The following is a 21,078-nucleotide window of genomic DNA, read 5'->3' on the forward strand; positions in this document are numbered from 1 at the left end:
ATCAAAAATCTTGAAATAAAGTGTGCAATCGTGAGAATGTGTACAAAGTGTGGAACAATATATATGCTCCCGTTGAAGAAACTATCATATAATGCTATATGAGAACATGATCTCCTATCCTATAATAATATAAAAATATTATTTTATATTAGAAAATTTTATTTTTAATTAAATGACATTTTTTATTTGAATAGAATATAAAATTGGGATAATGATGAATGTAGGTCATCTATATCAGCTGCACAAAACTTTATACAACTTTATTGTCTCTTATGTTTAACTTTGCGTGAGAACTCCAGTCTAATCAGGCAAATACTAAAAAGTTCATCAAATATGTAAAACATAATCACTTTGATGTTTTGGTTGTAAAATCATTAATTAATTTTTGGGTGAAACATATAATTTTCAGACCATTTTGCTTTATGTAACCTTTTGCTAGAGTTGCACACAATTGTTGCACATAGCTTGACGTAATTTTTGCCTCTCCAACTAAATTATATTCTGGACATTGTGTACTGTAGAGTATAGATTTTGAAATTTTTTGCTCTGTCCATGTTTGTTGGGAAGTTGGAAAATAAAAACTATCCAACTAAATTATATACAAAATAAGTTCAATATATAAAGTCTTACTCCACTATATGGGTCTAACACCAACATAATAGTCAATCACAATTATGCTTATTCTTAAATTATTCATTTTTAATTATTTCGTTTATAATTTTTTACTTCCATTATCTCTAGAAATTAGTCTAATCTCAATTTGATATAGTTTTATGTTCTGATTAAATATCTGGCGTGGTTACATTTTTTTGTTGTTGAAAAACTGCTAAGCTTTACAGATAATACAACCCCTTCAATTTAAAAAAGTTAATTTAAATTTTAAAACTTCTAAATGACAAATGACTAGAGAGATAGTATATGAAATTATGAATCCAATGAAAGTAAAAAGAGGGAAATGCACTGTTGGAGTCAGAAATGCGGTGAAGGGATAATAAAGAGCAGTAAAGGAAAGCAGAAGTCATTTAAAAGTTATAGTATTTTTATGCTTCACAGTGTACCAAATTACATTTTGCAAGCTTCCTTAGAGAACGAAAAAAGAAATGTATGCACTAATAGTGTATGAGTTTTATATACTGTCACTTTATTATCCACTATTCATATTTAATATCATTCATTCTTCAAACAAGAAAAGTAATCGAAATGAATAGTAAATAATGTAGTGATTGTGTATAAATTTGTATACCGACAGTGCATAGATATTACACACTCTATAGTTAATTCCAAAGGGAAAGGATAAAAAACATTTCCAAAAGTCTAATTGTTGTACAATGCAAGGTATTAAGTTCCACCATCTTGCGAATTCAGAATTCCAGCAAATAAGGTCCCCTTTGAAAGATGGTTTCCAGTATAACTTAGAGTTGATCTTCCAATTATTGAGGATAATTTTAGTGACATTTAAGCAAAAATGTATATAGACTAATGAGCACCAATCAGAAGAACCACCACTTAATTTTTCAGCTAATGTCCAAGTTCCTGTGTCAAAAACAAGACTTTTGTGTAACTTACTACTTTCTAAATGATGCCAATATAAACAAACTGAACCAAATTATGTTTAGATTTGGTTCTACTTACTGGCATAGAGGTGTGCTTTGATATGAGGGACCCCATTTCATTCATGCATTTATACTGCTTCTGCTTCCTACACAGTATCTGAATTCCCTCTTTGATCATGTTCATCTTCTACAAGTTAATAGTTGAAAGACAAAAATTGAGACTTGCATATAAGTAAAGTTCACATTCAATACTATCAGAAGTTTTACAGTGATTCTTTGCATAGGCCCGGTGAATCGAAATTTCAGATAGCATTAAAATAATTGTAGTAGGAGCTTTGTTTTCATTTTAAATTGTTAGTCTAATGATTATTGAGCAATTGGTGCCCATACAAGAAATTTTGTTAGCTCAACATCATTAAATGCGATTCACGGCTAATAAAAAACCAATGAATGTACATTCACAAAAAACAGATATACCTCATGCTCTTGATGCATGGATCCAGGTCTATTCTCCTTCAAGCCCTGTAATAAAACAACAGAAATAACCATGCATTAGAAGGAATGCAGGACAGACAAAATAATCCTAGGTTGTCGTAAAAATGCTCATAGAGATGAACCTTAGAAACCGGCTGCTTCTTTGATTGTGATTTTGTAGTTTGTTTGACATCAGAAGCCAGGGAGAGCTGAAAATTATGGCACAAGAATTAAAAATGGGAAAAATAGAAAAATGAATAATTATCCATGCAAATGCATGCATGCAACATCTTAACCTGGACAAAGATATGTTGTCTGAAACAATATCTCAAACTATATATCAGATCAATGATATTGAAGTAAAAACAGAAAAAATAATAAACATTTAATTTTTTAAGTGGCATAACAAAAAGTATGCACAAAAATGATAACTTCACAAATACATGTGATGAATTCCTTACCAATGGAAACACTTTGATATTTCTGAAGACACCTCTTTCCTCTTTACGTGAGAGTCGCTGACAAAAGTCCAAGACACATACATATGATCAATCAGCCTCTTTAGTAACAAAAGTGAAACAGAGAGAAAATATTGTACCTATACTGCTAGCTAGAACATTTGTGATAACTACCTTATCATCAGGGCTTCCTTTGTTAACCATTCTACACTTCTCCTGCATTGAACGATCACTAGAGTTTGTCCTGAGCGAGGAACACAACCAAATAAGAGCAAATTACAGTTATAATTGCTTATTAATAGGTAGTTTCAATAGGTAGAGTCAGCTACATGTCAAATGATGTCATAATCCATTATCGTAAATCATGTTCATTGCAAAACATTGATATCTAAGTATTTCCTAATGTTAATTCTTAATCCTATCTTATCTTGTGTGTTCATTCATCCAACGAACATTCTAATCTCTGATACACACTTTTCCGTTGATCTTAGTAGGCACATAAAATTGATCCTCCTTCTAATCAACGTGTCCACTATTCCCATTGATTTACATGTAAGAGTGTCTATATTCCATGTTTCGATTCATATCCTAAATTGGTAAACTAGCTTGTTTACCCACACTTGTTCACGCAAATGCGAGAGCCTTTGCTTATTTTTCACTACATGCAGGTGGCGATGTAGCACCTTTGCTCATTTGATGTTGTACTCAAGTGATACAATGCGTTGCTTCTGGGCAACGGTCGAGCATTAACAATATCACATCATCGATTCTTATCATGAATATTTGACTAAATTTTAAATTGGCTGTCAACTGCCTAACACGACTTTCTTGAGCATAGAACCGACTGTGTATCATGGCAATCTGGATATAAAATCTAGATGCCAATACCTTTGGAGATTCCTTGTTTCACTATTTGAGACAGAATTGCTGTTCAAAACACCTCCAGCCTGCAAAGGAAAAGGAATCAGTTGCTGACATTGAAGATCATGTGAATATCACCCTATGAGTAAGGAGAATAATCTTTCTTGAAAAACTAAATCATCTCACTTCAGGGAAATAGAAACATAAGCAAATAGTTTGAAAGATACAACAAAAGCAATTTTTAAGTAACTCACACTACTAGATGTGTGTTGCATTGCCCTCTCAGATGTTCTTAAATGGAACACCTGAAAATTAAATTTAAAAATTATAACAAGCAACCAACTATAAGTTACATTCCACAATTCTCATACTCTCACTTTCAATGCATTCCATTAAATGATTCATCATAAAAGATCCAATATGACTAAAAAAATACAATTACATTAAATTCTGTTAGTCGCGGTGTCTTCTTGTTGGAAGGTGGTGTTGAAGGCACCAAAATCTGCTACATGCAAAAACTAGATTATCAGCAAGACAGCAACTACAATCCTGCATGATTAATCACTTACGAATTTCGTCCAGAAGTACAAACTGTAATTACATACTTTTTTATTTACAGGCCGAGCTTTAATTGTCTTAGAACTTGACTTTGTATCTCCACCAGGTACAGCATTAGCCTTAGACCTGTTAAAAAGGCACATCACCCAATAATTTCTCATGAAGGATACCATATTTTACAAAAAAGGATTAAAACTGTTCCACTATAATAGGATTAGTAGTTGATATACCTGTGTTTTTGTGCCCTGGAGGCTGTCTCCAGATTAGGTTCTCTAGGAATAGTAACTCTCGATTTAGACACGACATTGTTGTCCGCAAGATCAACCTGCATCACAATCCAAAATTAAACAGATTGTCCTGATTAATACACCAACTTACCTCATGTATAACAATAGTGATCAAACAACAAAGAAGAAGCACCAGTCTAAACAGATAATGGATTAAATACTTCATGAAAAACTTGTTACCTCCTTGAGTTTCTTATGCCTAAAAAGAGTTTGATGCTTCAGACGAGCAACCTGTCATGAAAATCAAAATATCACAATCAAATACTAACAACGAATTTATTTTTGTTTTTAAATCTGGAAAACCTTTGCTAAATATAATAGTTTATAGCACAAAATAACCAGGGAAAAATCATTGCACACAATTATACTGAAATTTAGAAAGAAAGCAATCTAAGAAGAGAATATGGACTCCTATCTAAACAATAAAATAAGCTATATTTTTGGTTCCCTTAATTTAGAAACAGATAATGTGATTAACTGAAAGAGGGCAAAAGGGTGAGCAGCAAAAAATTTAAAAATAGATTCAGCTATGTAAAGATCACAAAACTGTTAGAAGAAATATACATCCTTATATAAACTTCAGCATACCTTGCTCAAGTAACCAGCTTCAAGCTTCTGCCTTTTGGTTAATTCGATATCTATGGAAGAACTCTGACTCGGAAACCTGCATTGTTTGAATGTAATTTTTAAAAGGAAGGGTAAAGGAAAGAAAAGGAGGAAGGTAATATTAAAAACTACATACTCAAAACCAAAGAGGAAAAGAGTGAAAGGGTAAAACATTGTTACAAGGGAAAAGATATAACCTAAGAAGAATTGTGCCCAGTGATATTATTCACAAGATAAAATCCAAAATAATGAGTGGTTCAGCATCAGTTGTAAGATCCAAAAGATTAACAGAGTGATAAAGAAATCTTTAATTTAGAAAAAAACTCATACAGTATCTCAAAAAACTAAATATAGAAAGTGATGAGTTGAGGTATAACTAAAACCTTCTGTGAGAATGAGTGCTTTGGACTTCTGTAGGGTTCTTCTGCTTGGCTAAATGACTTGCTGTTGGCATCATAAAACGCGAAATTTTGGATATTGATTGAGTTAACTTGCTGAAAGGCTTCATTTTACCGTTCAAAGAATCTTCTGCTGTATGATTACAAAATTCAAGTAAATCTGTATTCAGTGCAAAACTAGAAGATAATATATAGAAAGCAAAAGAGAATTCATGCACAAGGCTAATTTATAACAAAGCACCAATCAACTATAATTCTGTGATCTCAAACGTTCAAGGTATTAATCTAACAATACAACTGAAAAATACTGTGTTCGTAATGCAAAAACGTGTAATAATCCTTTGAACTTTTTAGCACATTCAATGAAATCAGGTATGCATTTCCAATTATCCATAATTTAATGGCAATGCAGCCCCTATGAAGTGAAAAGTGTACCTGTGCTATTATTGTCATCAACTGCTGAAACTTCTTCATCATCAGCAATGTCATTCTCACTTTCCATTGCACCAGCATTTTCCATATTAAACTTCAAGAGAAATGCTACACACGCGAATATAATACATCAAAACCTTAATTTTTTTTCCCGAATATTCAATTTCAATGCAATAATTCAACATCATTATGAGTTTCTTCTTCTGTTTGCTTGATTTCACCAAAAACAACACAATCCCATTTTCAAACACAATTAAACATCATTAGTACATTACAATGAGGTTTGTTTAGACAACATGACAACAACTTCATGAGTTGGTGAACATGTTCCATAATTTTCTCCAAAAACAATACAATCACATTTTCATACACAAAAAAACCATAATTCACGAAAGAAAACAAAGATAGTTCTTAAAATTCTTACGTGAAGGTGGATAACTTGTAGCGTAATCAAACCACTGTTCAGCTTCAAAAGCATCCATGAAAGTCTCGGGTCTCGTGAAATCACAGAACCGAGGAGCATCAAATTCATATTCAAAATCAATCTCATCACAACACATAGAGCCATCAACCTCAATCTTCTCAAACACTTCCTCCATGTTTCTCTCTCAATTTTCTTCTCCCTCTCTCTTTAGAACATTAACTTACCACAATCAAAACAAAGGTACCATTTTTATTGTACCCAAATTCATATTCAACAAGTTTCGTTTTTTCAATGATTTCCTAAATTGGGTGTCCGCTTCTGTTTCTGAAGAAGAATAAATGAGTTTATTATTATATTCACCATGCAAGGAAGAATGAGGAAGAGGCAATGATCAAAACCAACACCGAAAGAGAGAGAGAGAGCGAAAATGTATTGAAGAGAAGATCAATGAAAGTTTTCAGAATCAGCGTCGAATTTTGTCCCCGCCTCTCTCGTAGTCCTGAGAAAATTCGTCGTTAATTCGATTTTCCCGGAAAAAACGAGAGAGAGAGAGAGAGAGTTTGAATGTTAATTTAATCAATTAATTAATCAATGTTCTTCTCTATTTAATTTAGTAATTAGTTTCGTGTTTTCAGATATTGGTTTGTGGGTGATGGGTGAAATATGAAATGGAAAATGATATGGGAGACTGCCGGAGATTTCGTTGCTAATAATAGAAGAATGGCATAAATTAGTGTCAAACGGATTTGGCATGTGATTTGTCCTCTACCTCCAAATTTAAGGGATATGTATATATGTTTGGGTTTTCTACTTGGTGATCATATGCATGACCCCACACACGTGTTTTGGGGTTTATTTATAAAAGCCAAGGTTTAGTTAGAAAGTGATTGATTTATTAATTTTAGACCTGATATTTTTACTTATTTTATGATTTCAGGATTCCTCAATGAACACACAATAGAATACTGAGAGAAGTGATAATGTGAGTCCATATAACTCCACATATTTAATGGGCAAATTTAGATAAGAAACTCTGGCATAGTTTTGGCTCAATCTGACCAATCTTGCATATATGATCAAATCATGGGATAGCTCACTCGACCATATTAAAAAAGAGGGTAAATATTTCATTGTGGAGGTTTATACACAATCAGTATATCATTTATCATTTTTTGCATTACTTTCATTTAAAAGTCAAAATCTATAATAATAAAAAATGAATCATAAATGATGCACTGACAATATATACATTTTTTTTCTTTTAAAAAACGGTTAACCAAATGTTTTGTGAAATATGTTAGGATGATTAACTCTAATATCTTGAAACATGCTATGCTCGTCTATTTTGGGGTGTCTATTCCTCCTTGTAGGAATCTCATCATATATGATTTTTTTCAAGATCTATGTTCTTCCTATAAATTAAATTTTTAACATTTGGCTTAATATGATTTGATATAATTAAAGTCATGGTTATATAGTGAAGATTGTTAATAGTTGGTGATATCAAAATTCTAAAAATCTTACCCTTCAATATTTACTTTATTTTTATAAATCTTTTGAGTCCATGAGACAATATATAAAAAGTTTAACATCTATATCTTAGTGTAAAATTTTTTTTATACTCACATTATTATTATTATTATTATTACAATTCAAATGTTAATTATCATTGACTTTAAAATAAAAATAATAATAATAAATGTAGATAATATATTATGGATGGTAACGAGGGCGGACGGGCGTGAGTAGTGTTTTCTCATTCCGAAACCCACAATATTTGCGGGTTGCAGTGCAGGTAGCAAATATTTGCATGTACCCAACGAATTTTTACTTTTAATTATATATTTATATACTTTGTAATAATCAAGAGGCAAAATTAATTATTACATGAATAATATGATATTATATGATAAGTTTATGATCATAGTCAAATATGTGTAATTTATTATGAAATAGTAATAAAATATATGATATATAATATTAAAATAATAATAAAAAATTATAACATAAATAAAAATTTAATTAAAAATTTAATTTATTAATTTGCGGTCATACGAGGCAGATATCATAAAACTCGTTTCCACCCTTAAGTTATTATTGCGGGTACCCATTGCAGATATTTCCACAGGTACTCACGGGTCGGGTTTTTTTGCTATCCTTATAATATAGTAATATTGTAAAAAATTTATACACCACCTATACAAAAATATGATTAATAATATATGCAACCCTTATTCATGCCAAGGGACATTTTTATTCTCAAAGTGCTCGATCCTTTGGGTTAGAGGTGTCAAAACGGGCTAATCCGGTTGGGTTGATCTGCTAAAACCCAAAAATTTATAGGGCTCAGATATCAGTTTAGACACTTTTTATTGCACTTGGACATTTTAGCCTGACCCAAATATATAAAAACCGGGTTCAGGTTACCCAATTTTCCTTATTTTTTTAATTGTTTTTGGAATCTTTGGCTTGATAATAAGCCTTAGGTAAAAATTATTATCCAAAACAACTTATAATAAAAATAGATAGTAAATATTATGTTATGAACTTTGAATACAAAATAGAGTAATGTCTATACCATAAATATTTATATATTAAAATAATGTTATAAAGTTAAACATTATATTATTTTTCCTATTTTGCATAATATTATTTTAAGCTCAATAAAAAATAATGTATCAAATCAAATTAGAAGACATTAAATCATATAGATTTCACTTTTCATTTCTTAATTGTGTACCTAATTAAATTTAACTTCTACAACAAAAACATAATAAAGAAAATAACTTTTGCAACAAAACCAAAAGACAACATAATTTTTTTCCATAGAGAACTCCACACAACCAAACTTAATATAACAATTCATAATAAAAATGTTGATAAAGAACATACAAATGATAATATTTTTATAGTGTCTAAAAATTTATATATTATAGTGAAGTCCAAATTATATTGTGTTATAGAGTGAGAGTCCAATAAAAATGAAATATTTAATAAATGATTTATGTTAAAAATTATTAATGTGGATTTCACGTCTTAACTAAAAAACAAGACATTAGATCTATAAGTTTGGTTATATTGAACATAGGAAGTGTGTTAAAAAAATTATACAATAATATCAATTATATATATTAAATAGAATAAATAAGTTAAAATTGAAATAACTTTTTTAATATTATGCAGGTCGGTCCGCCACAACCTGCAACCCGCTTGGGGCGGATTTGGGCTACAATATGATATGCATAAATTATATCCAGACTTTTTAGTCCAACCCGATTTAGCCCGAACCCGTCTGGATAGCCTATTTTGACACCTCTACTTTGAATATATACCCTCAACATATTAATATATTTTCTCATAGGTTAAGTGATAGGCACATGTCAATCACACCATTTTATTCATTCACAAAGTTACATCAGTCCATTTGCTTAAAAAAATACGTTAAGTATTTATGAAGTCTTAGTTAACCATATGTAAAAATACAACACTAAACCTTTTTTTCCTGTTGCAAAAACACAACACTTAACTTTTTTGGGTGTGTGAATGTCTCTCCAACAAGTATCATTCTAAGAATTAAACTATTGATATTTTATTCTATCTAGATATACAATATGATCTTACACCAATAGACAAATGATTTTCTTTTAAATATAAATATACAATGAATTTTGAAGGATAAATATGATTAACGCACAATCAAACACATTCTTTGTCGCCTCCCCAAATTTATAGAAAAAAATAAAAGAAAATGATGTAGTTGTCACTTGCTGTCTTATATGTCTTACTATTACGCGGTTGTTATTGATTGCGGCTGAAAAGGATAAACAAAAACAAAAAAACACAACCAAATTGGTTGCACTCTTCCCACTTGCCACTCACATCTTCATCTTTTCTTCTTCAAAATAAAACCACATAAACCAAATCACATTACCCAAACCCAAAAACAAACAAAACCTCCTCCTCTTCCTCCTCTTCCTCCTCCTCCTCCTTCTTCTTCGTGCCACTCCAAGGTGTAGTTTAAGGTCGTGGCGGGCTTCTTCTTGGTTCCCCCATACCTTGTGCGCCCTTCTATTTCCATCAACTCTACTTCAAACGACTTCATCTTCTAACCTTGTTGAATTGCCTTGTTCTTCTTCCAGGTCCAGTTTCTCGAACCGTGGATCTGATTGATGTGTCTGCATATCGAAGCTCGCTATACTCATTTCAAAATCTGATGAGGAATCTCTATATTACATTGGGTTGTAGAGAGTGGCTCAAGATCTGTACGATAAGGTTGATAGTTCCAATGAGATTATTCAACTTGGTTTGTCTGGTAACTGTTAAATTGGTGTATAATTAAAGTATAGATTGTAAGTAGGAAAAATTGTTAGGAATTACTATTTGTAGAAGTTAGTTGATTGAGAATTAGTTAGTAGTTGAAATGACTTACTATAAAAGGAATACATTGTATCTTTGTTGAATGGATAATAAGAATACAAAATTCTCTCCACATTCCTTTCACTCATTCTCTACACATTCTTCTCCTCCTCCTCCTCCTCCTCCTCCTCCTCCTCCTCTTCCTCTTATTCCTCCTTCTTCTTCTTCTTCACCACTATTTTGAATCCCACCAAATTGGTATCACAAGCCAGTTGAAAAGAGGACATGTTGGCATGGTGAAAAAGGGAGCTACAACCTAATCAAAAACTGAAGACACACAGATTCAAGAAGAGGGTGTGAGGGTGTGATCTCAATACTGCTCGAAGTGTGAATTACATGAGAAAAGGAGTTGATCAAGTGTTGCAATTTTGGTGGAGTCACAATCTGAGAAAGATTACAGATAGATTCATCAAAGCCTTGAAGATGGTAGGAAATGGCAAGAAGTGAGTGAGGTTGGATGGACTATTGAATCTTGATGCCACTGAGTTACAAAGAACAACATACAAAGACGCCAAGAATAAGGAAAACAAAACATTGTTCTTGATTCATCAGTGTGTAGATGATGTGCATTTTGAGAAAATTCAAAATGCTACTACTGCCAAAGAAGCTTGGCACATCTTGATTCAAAGCCATGCTCGTGGAGACAAAATTAAAAAGGTAAAGCTTCAAACCCTTAGGAGACAATATGAATTAGTGAATATGGAAGAAAGTGATAGAATTGGTGATTACCTCACAAAAGTTCTAACTATTACCAACCAGATGAAAGGCTATGGAGAATAGATCTCAAATATCGTGATAATTGAGAAAATTGTGAGATCCTTGTCTCAAAAATTTGAATCCATTGTAGTGGCAATATAAGAGTCAAATGACATCAATGTGATGAAGATTGAGGAGCTTCAAAGTTCTTTAGAAGTACATAAGATGAGATTCCTTGATCGATGCCCAATCAAGAAATCAGAACAAGCACTAAAGGCAAGTCACTTCAAAGAGGAAGAAATACAAAAGATGGAAGGGGAAATAGAGCCATTAGAAAAAATGGTCTATGAACTCAAACAAAAGCAAACCTATTCATGACTGGCCTGAGTCTTCTGATAGAAGAGGAGGGTTAAGAATGAATCAGAGTCAAAAAAGGTTTGAAAAGAGGAAGGTGGAGTGTTACAACTACCACAAGCTAGGACATTACTCCTATGAATGTGATTCAGACAAGGCAATGACAAAGAATAATGAAGAAGCTTATACAACACAAGAAGAAGACCTAGAACCTCTAAGCCTAATGGTGACAACCTATGCAGGAGATTCACACACTCAGTCATGGTATCTAGACTCAGGTTGCTCAAATCACATGACAAAACACAAGGAGTGGCTGACAGATTTTGACTCCTCAAAGAAGAGCAAAGTAAAATTTCTTGATGATAGCTCACTTAAGATGGAAGGAACTTGAAATGTGATCATTACGAGATAGAATGGATCAAAGGCCATGATCTCAAATGTGCTATATGTGCATAAGATGAAGTGTAATCTGCTTATCATATGTCAATTGGTAGAGAAAGAATTTAGTGTTCTTATGAAGAATGGCCTACTTGAATTTTTTGACCCTGATAGGAGGCTCATCATCAGAAGTAAACTGATAAAGAACAGGACATTCCAATTTGATATTAAGGTAGCTGAAGTACAAGGTCAGGTCACTATGGAAACCAATGGTGTAAGTTGGTTGTGAAACTCAAGATATGGACACTTGAACTTTAAAAGTCTACATCATCTAGGGTCAAAGCAGTTGGTCACTGGAATTCCTATCACATCTCAACCAGAAAAGGGCTTGTGAAGTTTGCTTGCTTGGGAATCAAACCAAAATTTCATTCAAGTCAGAGGTGAATATGAGATCAAAATCAGCATTGGAGGTGGTACATTCTGATGTATGTGGCCCTTTTGAAACACCCATCACTAGCTAGAAACATAAACTTCATCATTTTTGTGGATGAATTCAGTAGGATGATTTGGTTGAATGTGTTGAAAGCCAAAAGTAATGCATTTGGAGCTTTTCTAAACTTCAAAGCAACAACAGAAAAGGAAAGTGGAAAACAACTAAAAGTGCTTAGAACAGATGAAGGAGGAGAATTTACTTCAGGTGAATTTGAAAACTATTGCATGAAGCGGGAGATCAAGCATGAAGTATTTGTACCGTACACCCCTAAACTCAATGGCCTTGCATAAAGAAGAAACATGACCATCATGAACATGGCCAGAAGCTTGATCAAAAAGAAGGATTTACCATAAAAGCTATAGGATGAAATTGTGTCAACTTCAGTATACATCTTGAACAGATGTCCAACCAAGAAGCTTGAGGGGATAGTTCCATTTGAAGTCTGGTCAGGAAGAAACCACCTATTGGTCACCGCAGAATCTTTGGGTCACTAGCCTTCAGACATGTGCTAGATCAAAACAGGACTTAGCTCCAAGACAAGAGTGAAGCAATGATGTTTTTAGGTTACCACCCTACTAGAGCTTACAGATTCTTTCATCCAATCAGAGAAAAGATAATGATTTGTAGAGATGTGCTGGTATTAGAAGATGAATAATGAGAATGGAAGCAAATGCATACTAGTTTAAAGAAGATGGTTTGTAAAGTCCGTAATGATGAACCTATCCTAGAAAACATAATTGAAAGAGCTAATGAAGAAGGTGAGCCTACTCTAAATGAAATTCCAACAACTCAAAGATCTTAGAGACATAGATCAAGTCCTATCACAATCAGTGACTATGAGGTTCATACTGATGAATAGATCAATAAGGAACAAGACTTAATTCATCTGGCATTGATGGCTGAAGCATTACCTATAGATGAGTTTGAAGCTCTAAACCATAAAGTGTGGAATGATGCAATAGATGAAGAAATCAAGTCTATTGAAAAAAAATGAGACTTGGAGTCTAGTTGAGCTTCCAAAAGACAAGCATCAAATAAGAGTTAAATGGATCTTCAAACAAAAGATCAACCCTGATGGATTAGTCTCTAAATATAAAGCAATGTTAGTTGCTTAAGGGTTTTTACAAAAACAAAGCCTATACTACTCATAAGTGTTTGCCCATGTTGTCAGGATTGAAACTATCAGGTTGGTGATTGCAATTGCTTGTGCGATAAACTGGTCACTATTTCAACTTGATGAAAAGTCGACATTTCTTCATGGACCTCTGATAGAAGAAGTCTATGTACAACAACCACCTGGATTCATAACAAGAGGCAAGGAGCACCAGTTCTACAAACTAAAGAAGGCCTTGTATGGCTTGACACAAGCCCCAAGGTCCTGAAACCATAGTTGACAAGATCGAGATCTTACGTAAGATCGGAAGGGGTAGATGAAAACATAATACATGTGATTATAATACGGATCGTAAGATCCTACCAAATATTGATTTTTTATATATACATATACACAAGATAATAAAAACTTCAGTTTTCTCTATTGCTATAATTAACAAAATTAACAAGTAACACTTGATAAAACTTAAACTTCAATATCAAAATATATTTATATTAAAGTATTAGGTCTCACATAATGCAAAACTAATATGACAACACAATCAACTCAAGTGTTTGACAGCAAAAAACACCAACAAGTATTAGAACCTAATATCTAAATCAATAAATCAAATCACGCAAAGGCATATCAAGATAACCATCTTCGTTGACTTCTTCATCTTCATTAATCTCATCAAGTGGCTCCTCGACATGTGCTTCATCTCTATCAACTTCATCATCATAATCAAATTGTGGAATCTCCAACTCTTGACGGACACAAGTTGTAGCACCATCTCCCCCTTCAAGCAAGGCTTCTTCTAATGGAGTATTTAAATCATCATTGTCTCTTTCTGCATTCTCATCATCTTCATTATTGTTCATAATCCACTCATCATCATCAGAAATGTCATCAAGATTAAATTTAATGTAAGATTTCCTTGTTTGCTTCTTGTTTTCCAATTTTGAATTAACCATCACAAAGACAACATCATTCATTGTCTTTTGTTTCATACAATTCCTTTTTTTTTTTTGTGGACCTAAGAAAACAAATTATCATTTAGCAAACCAATCAATAACTTATTTTATAAAGGACAAGATAAATGATTTTAAATTTTTACCATCTCAAAAGCATTACAGTTACATTCATATCCAAATGAACTGCATGTCAAGCTTAGTACATGAATTGTGAAGTTTTGCAACTCTGGATTTTCATCGCCATATGACTCCCTCAATTGTGCTAGAGTTTTGGTTTTATGTCCAGCTATGGCTATTATACTACCAAAAAACTTCTTTCGACCCTTAAAGTCTTCTAGCTGAGTATCAACCTTCTTAATTATCTCAATATCACCCCCTACCATCTTTCTCAAACAATCATACATTCCTGGCTTAACCTCATAATTAGCCTTAAATCCAAGAGCATAGTGCAACATGGGATTAAGATAATAACATACGGCATACAAAGGCCAATGAAGTTGATTGTCCCACATTTCATCAATTCTCTCCCAAAGAGGCGTATAACTAAAAAAATAGGAAAAATGAATTATTTGTGAAGTATACACTTTACTTATGCAAAAAATTCAAGCAATATTAGTTCTCATGATTATTTACCTATTGAAGACACCATTGAAAGCCTTTTGTATGCTCTCCTTAGCTAAGTCCATTGCTTCATAGATATACCCCATTGTTGGTTTCTCATTTGAGTCCACCAATTTGAGCACTTTGATTAGAGGTAAAACACCCTTCAAGAAAGTCACAATATTCTTCCAATACATATTATCCATGATCATATTCTCAACACTTTTCCCATATCGCGTCCTTGCATGTTGGATTTCCTTCCATTCAATAGATGTGAACATTCTTCTCAATGCTCCTTTGATGTTCAATAAGCAACCCAATGTTAGGTAAGATGTTGCAAAACGAGTCATGGCTGGCCTCACCAAATCTTTCCGCTTGGTGAATTTTTGCAGTAAAGAAATAAAAAAATTTCTTCAATATATACATATATCGTAATCTTATTTCCACTCGGTATTGTCTCTTTGTGAACATGTGTCTTCTGAAAGTCCTCCAACATTAAGTTAATGCAATGGGCAGCATAAGGTGTCCAATACAATCTTGTCTTTTTCTCCATCAACATTTGTCCAACAACTTTGTAATTTGTAGCATTATTTGTCACAATTTGGACCACATTTGCCACATCAACTTCCTCCACAACATCATCCATCTTCTTAAAAATCTTTTCGGTTGTTTTTTAAATGTGAGAGGCATTTATGGACTTCAAAAAAACCGTCACTTTAGGGCCATTCACTAAGAAGTTCAATATGGTTCGCCTTCTCTTGTCAGTCCACCCATTGGACATTATGGTACATCTTATGTCCTTTCAATAAGCTCTATGCTTCTCAATAATAACCTTGGTTGATTCCACCTTTTCATTAGGTACTTACCTCTAAGCTCATGGTAGGATGTTGGCTTAAATCCTAAACCATATCTTACAACTTTCTCAAACATACTATCAAATGTTTTTGACCTTGATGCATTGAATGGTATGACATTATCATAAAAAATGCTACAATTTCACCACAAGCCTCTTATGGCAGCTCCTTCTTGTAAATAGCATTGATGGTATCTTGAGTGCTAATTCCCCTTTTCTTAAAAACACCCAGAGTTAGCTCATTCACTTTTCTTTTCCGACCAACGTCTTCTCCATCATCTCCATTTTTTGATTTCTTATTTTGTTTATCTTGCAAAGAGGCTACAATATTCCATATTTCCTTTTTGACTGCATCAGGTAGATCAATACAAGCTCCAACATCTTTTTGAGTACTCGCCAAATGATGTTTTAGCCTATAAACTCCTCCAGTTATTGTCTTTTGGCAATATAGCATTTGTTATTCTTCGTATTACCATCAATTGAGATGTCATACTTCAAACGGATATCACTTCTATTTCTTGGAGCATTTTTGGGAACCTTGGAATGACTTGAACCTTTAGTTGAATGAACCGAAGCACCACTAGCATCACCAGACCCAATTGAAGCCATTATCAAATTAAAGTCTGAAACATATTAATATGATTATAAGACTAAATTAAAAATAATAAATAACATCCCACAAAAAAAATATAGTATGCAATGTTGTATACATATAATATAAAATGTGCCCACTCTGAATAATATGTGCATCCTGTAGCCTACAATTATTAAAGCATAAAATATGATTGTGCATAGCATAACTTATGCACAATGTATCCTCCATGTATATAATATTATATACATGCACAACGTGTCCTACATAAAATATGGCCACTGTGCTTATGCACAACCTGTCCTCTATGTATATAATATTATATATATAATATGATTAACATGACCATTGTGAATGTGATATATATATATATATATAAAAGGAGAGAGAAATAACATTGTACATAGAGCAAACAAAAATAAAATATTATTTCATTTAGGCAGAGGTGCAGACCACATTCAAAGAAGAGAGAGAAAGGGTAATTGTCATTTACGCAAAACAGGTTCAAAGAAGGGAGAGAAATGGTAATGGTTTTTCTTCAAAGAAGAGAGATATAGTATAATATTTTCAAAAAGAACACAGTAAGTATGTTGAAGATTAAGAAGGAAAACTTACTTTATGAAGATGAGAGAAACTTATGGACTTCTTTGACATGGAAATTAATTTTTGGTATGGTATACTTTTTATCTTGCTATTTAGGGTTTAAAATAATTTTTGGGTGGGTCAAATGATTTTGGGCCATGGGTTTCCATTCTATTCGGGTTTAGAAGATTAGGAGTTTACAATTTGGGGCTTTTGTAAAAAAAAGTAACTCATAAGATCTTTCCCGATTTCACGATCCTATGGTCTTCCCCGATGATCTCACCAACGGTAGTGACATCACATTCAAAGTGGGTACGTGAATCATTAACTCTTGAAAAATCGTAAGGTCTAATGATCCTATGAGTTAACTCACGAGTTTAACTATTATGCCTAGAACAGAAGGATTGGCTCCTTCATGTACAAACCCAACTTCCAAAAGTGCATTGTTTATATGTTAATGACATGCTAGTAACTAGATCAAATCTAGAAGGAATTGAAAAGTTCAAGAGGATCATGGAATGTGAATTTGACATGATTGACCTAAGAAAACTAAGTTACTTTCTTGGTATGGAGTTTCCATACACCACTGCATGAATATTGATGCACCAAAATAAATATTTAAGTGAAATGCTAAAGAATTTCAACATGAACTCCTGTAATACAGTGGCTACCCCTGCTGAAGTCAATCTAAAATTGACCAGAGATGAGGAAGGTGAATCACTGAGTGAAACTCTGTTCAAACAAATAGTTGGATCATTAAGATTCCTATGCAACAACAGGTCAGATCTATCCATTGGGGTTGGACTTGTGAGCAGGTTTATGAGAAAGCCAAAGAAGTCTCACATCCTTGTTGCCAAGATAATTTTGAGATACATAAAAGAGACAATAGACTATAGGATCTTATTTCCAACTGGAACACAAAAATCTACAGTAGAAGTGGTTGGTTTTGCAGACTCAGACTATGGTTGTGACCTAGTTGAAAGGAAAAGCACATCTGGTTACCTATTATTGCTTAATGAAGCTCATATCTTATGGTATTCCAAGAAGTAAGAGGTTATTGCTTTATCAAGTTGTGAAGTAGAATACACCTCAGGATACTATATTATCTGTCAATTTGTATGGCTTGAGGAATTGCTGAAGGAAATCAAGACTGAAGTGAAGATACCTCTACAACTAAGGATATATAATGTCTCTGCTATTAGTCCATCTAAAAACCCAATAAGTTATGGTAGAAGCAAGCATATAGAGGTGAGATTCCAATTTCTAAGAGACTTGGTGAATAAAGGAAAACTTGAAGTTGTATATTGCAAAACCGAAATGCAATTAGCATATGGTTTTGTAAGATTGAGATAGCAATCAAGAGGGGATGGGGGAGGTGAATTAGTTATCTTAAAGATATGATAGATTTTTCTGCAAATTTCAGAGTTAGTAGTAGCGGAAAAATTATGCCAAAAAATATCAAGTAAATTTAAGAAGATAAGGGAGAAAAGAGTACTCAAAGAGTTTTATGCTAGTTCACCTTCTTGTCTATCGAAGGTTGCATCCACTACTCTTGCAACACAAGAGATTTTTTCACTAGATATTAAGAGTAGTAATTAAAAATTCTCACCCCGAGACTTCCTTGTACCTTACTCACTCTCTAATACCTATGTCACCCTTTGGAAAACAACATTTCCAAGTGACTCTATCCCCTTTCTTATCACACCCTTGTGATAAAAATTATTTTAGAAAATTGAATGAAGAAAACTTTAACAATGACAAAGATTATCTTTACACGATTTGAACTTATGATCTCTTGCAATCTAGTAACTCATTATACACTTAGTTACAAAGAGAAACCTAAATCTCCATTATTCTAAGACTCAGGCTCAGTACTATCATCATCAAGATCCATGTTGTTGATATTATAAGATAGACGTTGAAGTTCAACTTGGATTTGTTGATTCTGAGCATCAAGAGCATCCATCCGATTAGAGATGCAGCCTCAAAGAGAGAATAATTCGCCCATGATCATCTGATTAGTAGGCGTGGCAGCAGATGAAGAGACTCAACATGAAATTCAGAATGTTTAGGTTCATGAGGGTTAACAGAGACATTTGTAGTTGGATCAGCAGGTTCAGCCTGTCTATCACTTTGATGCTTATAAATTCTATCAATTTGGTCTCGAAAGAAATCCATTTTTTGGATCACATCCACATCGATCTTACAATCGCGTGCATCGAGTGTGATTTTGGACTCACTAGATGTGGATACACTAAAATGCTCAAGTATGTTGCTGATGATGATTGCATAAGGCAAGAGGCTGTGAGTTTCTTGCACAGACTAAATTTGTCCCATTATTGTCAAAGCCCAATTGATTTGAAGGTTATGCTTAAGAGCATACATCAATTGTAGTTCCATGGCATTAATTTAAGAATTTTGGAAGTATGACATAGCTAAGAAAGTAGTGAAGTAAACGATCTTCGAGATTGAGATTTCCTACAACAAGGATATCTCTACTCTTTACAGTTTCACCTAAAGTATGTTGCCTACGCATTTCGATTTCTCGTTTAGAAAATCTATGCATATAGTAATGGAACTCTTTTAGATTATAATTATCTCATTCACATGCAAGACCAAAATCTTTTATGCTACCTTGATAGGGTATATTACAACATATTGAATTGAAAGTCTTTAAATCTAAAATAATTTCTTTTCCTTTCACTGAGGATGTTAAACGTTTTTCCTCAAGTTCTAATTGCAGTAAAATACTTTAATAAGTTTAGGGTAGTAGGCATTTTATTCCTCACAAAAATCAAAAAGATTTTGTTGCCTAAGTAGAATAGGGAAATGGAAATCTTCAAACTAAAAGTTACTTATCTTGTCCTACTTAGGAGCAAAGATTGATCGTCCAAGAAAATTCTCCGAGAAGACTTTGCATTGTTCATCATTGACAAGAAGTCGTGCCAAATCCAGAGGATTAGCCTCAGAAGATGAAGTGGCTTGCTTCTTTTGAGACATTTTGGTACGTTGCTTCTTAGATTTTGATGATGAAGCCCTGGATTGAAGTTTTGAAAAAAATTAGGTTTTGAGTGTTTGAGAGATTTTGGGATTTTCTATTTTGGCCACTAAACACGAAAATTATGGAATGTAAGTGTTTAGAATTGAAAATATGATATGAAATGACCAGAAAATCACTCAAATCGGATCAAAAATGAAGTTTTTAGAGGAAAACTAGGGTAGACATGAAAAAGGGGTTTGACGAAGAAGATGAAGTGTCTGGAAAAAATGGAGATGAACACTTAAATACTGGTTTGAGTAATTGGTTACTCAAAGTCAGTAATCGGTTACTCAGTATAAAAACTTATTAGAATTCAAACAACAAGCTTAGGTAATTGATTACACAAATGGTAATAATTACTAAAGGTTTTTGCCCCATTCAGTAATCAGTTACTCTCTAAAGTAATCGGTTATTGGCCCTAAAATTTCGATTCTTCAAGCATAATGATGCCTGGTAATCAATTATTGACACTATGTAATCGATTACATACCCCAAAATTTGAAAATTTTAAACAAAACTAAGCAATTTTAAGTAAAGTAGGCATAAGCTAAACACAATGAAACAAACATATAATTGTGTATAAGCATTTAAGACAAGTAAGTTTCATCAAATATGTCTAATTCTCGTCTAATTTTATAGAAAGGTTCTTTTGCCCCAAAGGTTTAGTAAATATTTCTGCTAGTTGGTCATGAGTATCAACAAATTCTAAAGTCATATCTTTATTTTGTACATGGTCCCTAAGGAAGTGACGTCTTATATCTATGTGTTTGGTTCTAGAATGCATTACTGGATTCTTTGTGAGATTTATAGTACTAATATTATCAAATTTTAGGGGAATACAGCCTAAATCTAAGCGATAATCTCGTAATTGTTGTTTAAGCCGCAACACTTGGGCACAACAACTACCAACTAATTTGTATTATGCTTCAGCAGTACGCAGAACAACACATACTTGT

At 33.0% G+C, this 21,078-nt stretch overlaps 2 protein-coding genes across 5 annotated transcripts; both read right to left on the minus strand.

The window, feature by feature from the left end:
- On the minus strand, positions 1,267 to 6,752 carry LOC109353657. 4 transcript variants are annotated; one of them, XM_019596000.1, is made up of 16 exons: positions 6,052 to 6,752; positions 5,631 to 5,735; positions 5,181 to 5,328; positions 4,780 to 4,855; positions 4,372 to 4,422; positions 4,135 to 4,229; positions 3,952 to 4,030; positions 3,789 to 3,851; positions 3,601 to 3,651; positions 3,374 to 3,432; positions 2,660 to 2,729; positions 2,489 to 2,545; positions 2,171 to 2,236; positions 2,031 to 2,075; positions 1,633 to 1,737; positions 1,267 to 1,533 (listed from the first exon to the last, which is right to left on the minus strand). In XM_019596000.1, exons 1-16 carry the CDS (start codon positions 6,224 to 6,226, stop codon positions 1,519 to 1,521), a joined length of 1,260 nt encoding a protein of 419 aa, XP_019451545.1. In that variant the 5' UTR covers positions 6,227 to 6,752; the 3' UTR covers positions 1,267 to 1,518. The 4 variants fall into 4 exon arrangements, with proteins under 4 accessions (XP_019451545.1, XP_019451544.1, XP_019451543.1 ...); XM_019595999.1 differs by having other exon boundaries at positions 1,633 to 1,740; positions 5,181 to 5,325; positions 6,052 to 6,750; XM_019595998.1 differs by having other exon boundaries at positions 1,633 to 1,740; positions 3,789 to 3,848; positions 6,052 to 6,749.
- LOC109353928 lies at positions 14,102 to 15,405 on the minus strand. The gene is made up of 3 exons (XM_019596285.1): positions 15,089 to 15,405; positions 14,622 to 14,998; positions 14,102 to 14,517 (listed from the first exon to the last, which is right to left on the minus strand). The coding sequence occupies exons 1-3, from the start codon at positions 15,403 to 15,405 to the stop codon at positions 14,102 to 14,104; spliced, it is 1,110 nt and encodes a 369-aa protein (XP_019451830.1).

Source organism: Lupinus angustifolius, chromosome LG08, assembly GCF_001865875.1.
Source record: "Lupinus angustifolius cultivar Tanjil chromosome LG08, LupAngTanjil_v1.0, whole genome shotgun sequence".
Classification (NCBI taxonomy): domain Eukaryota; kingdom Viridiplantae; phylum Streptophyta; class Magnoliopsida; order Fabales; family Fabaceae; genus Lupinus; species Lupinus angustifolius.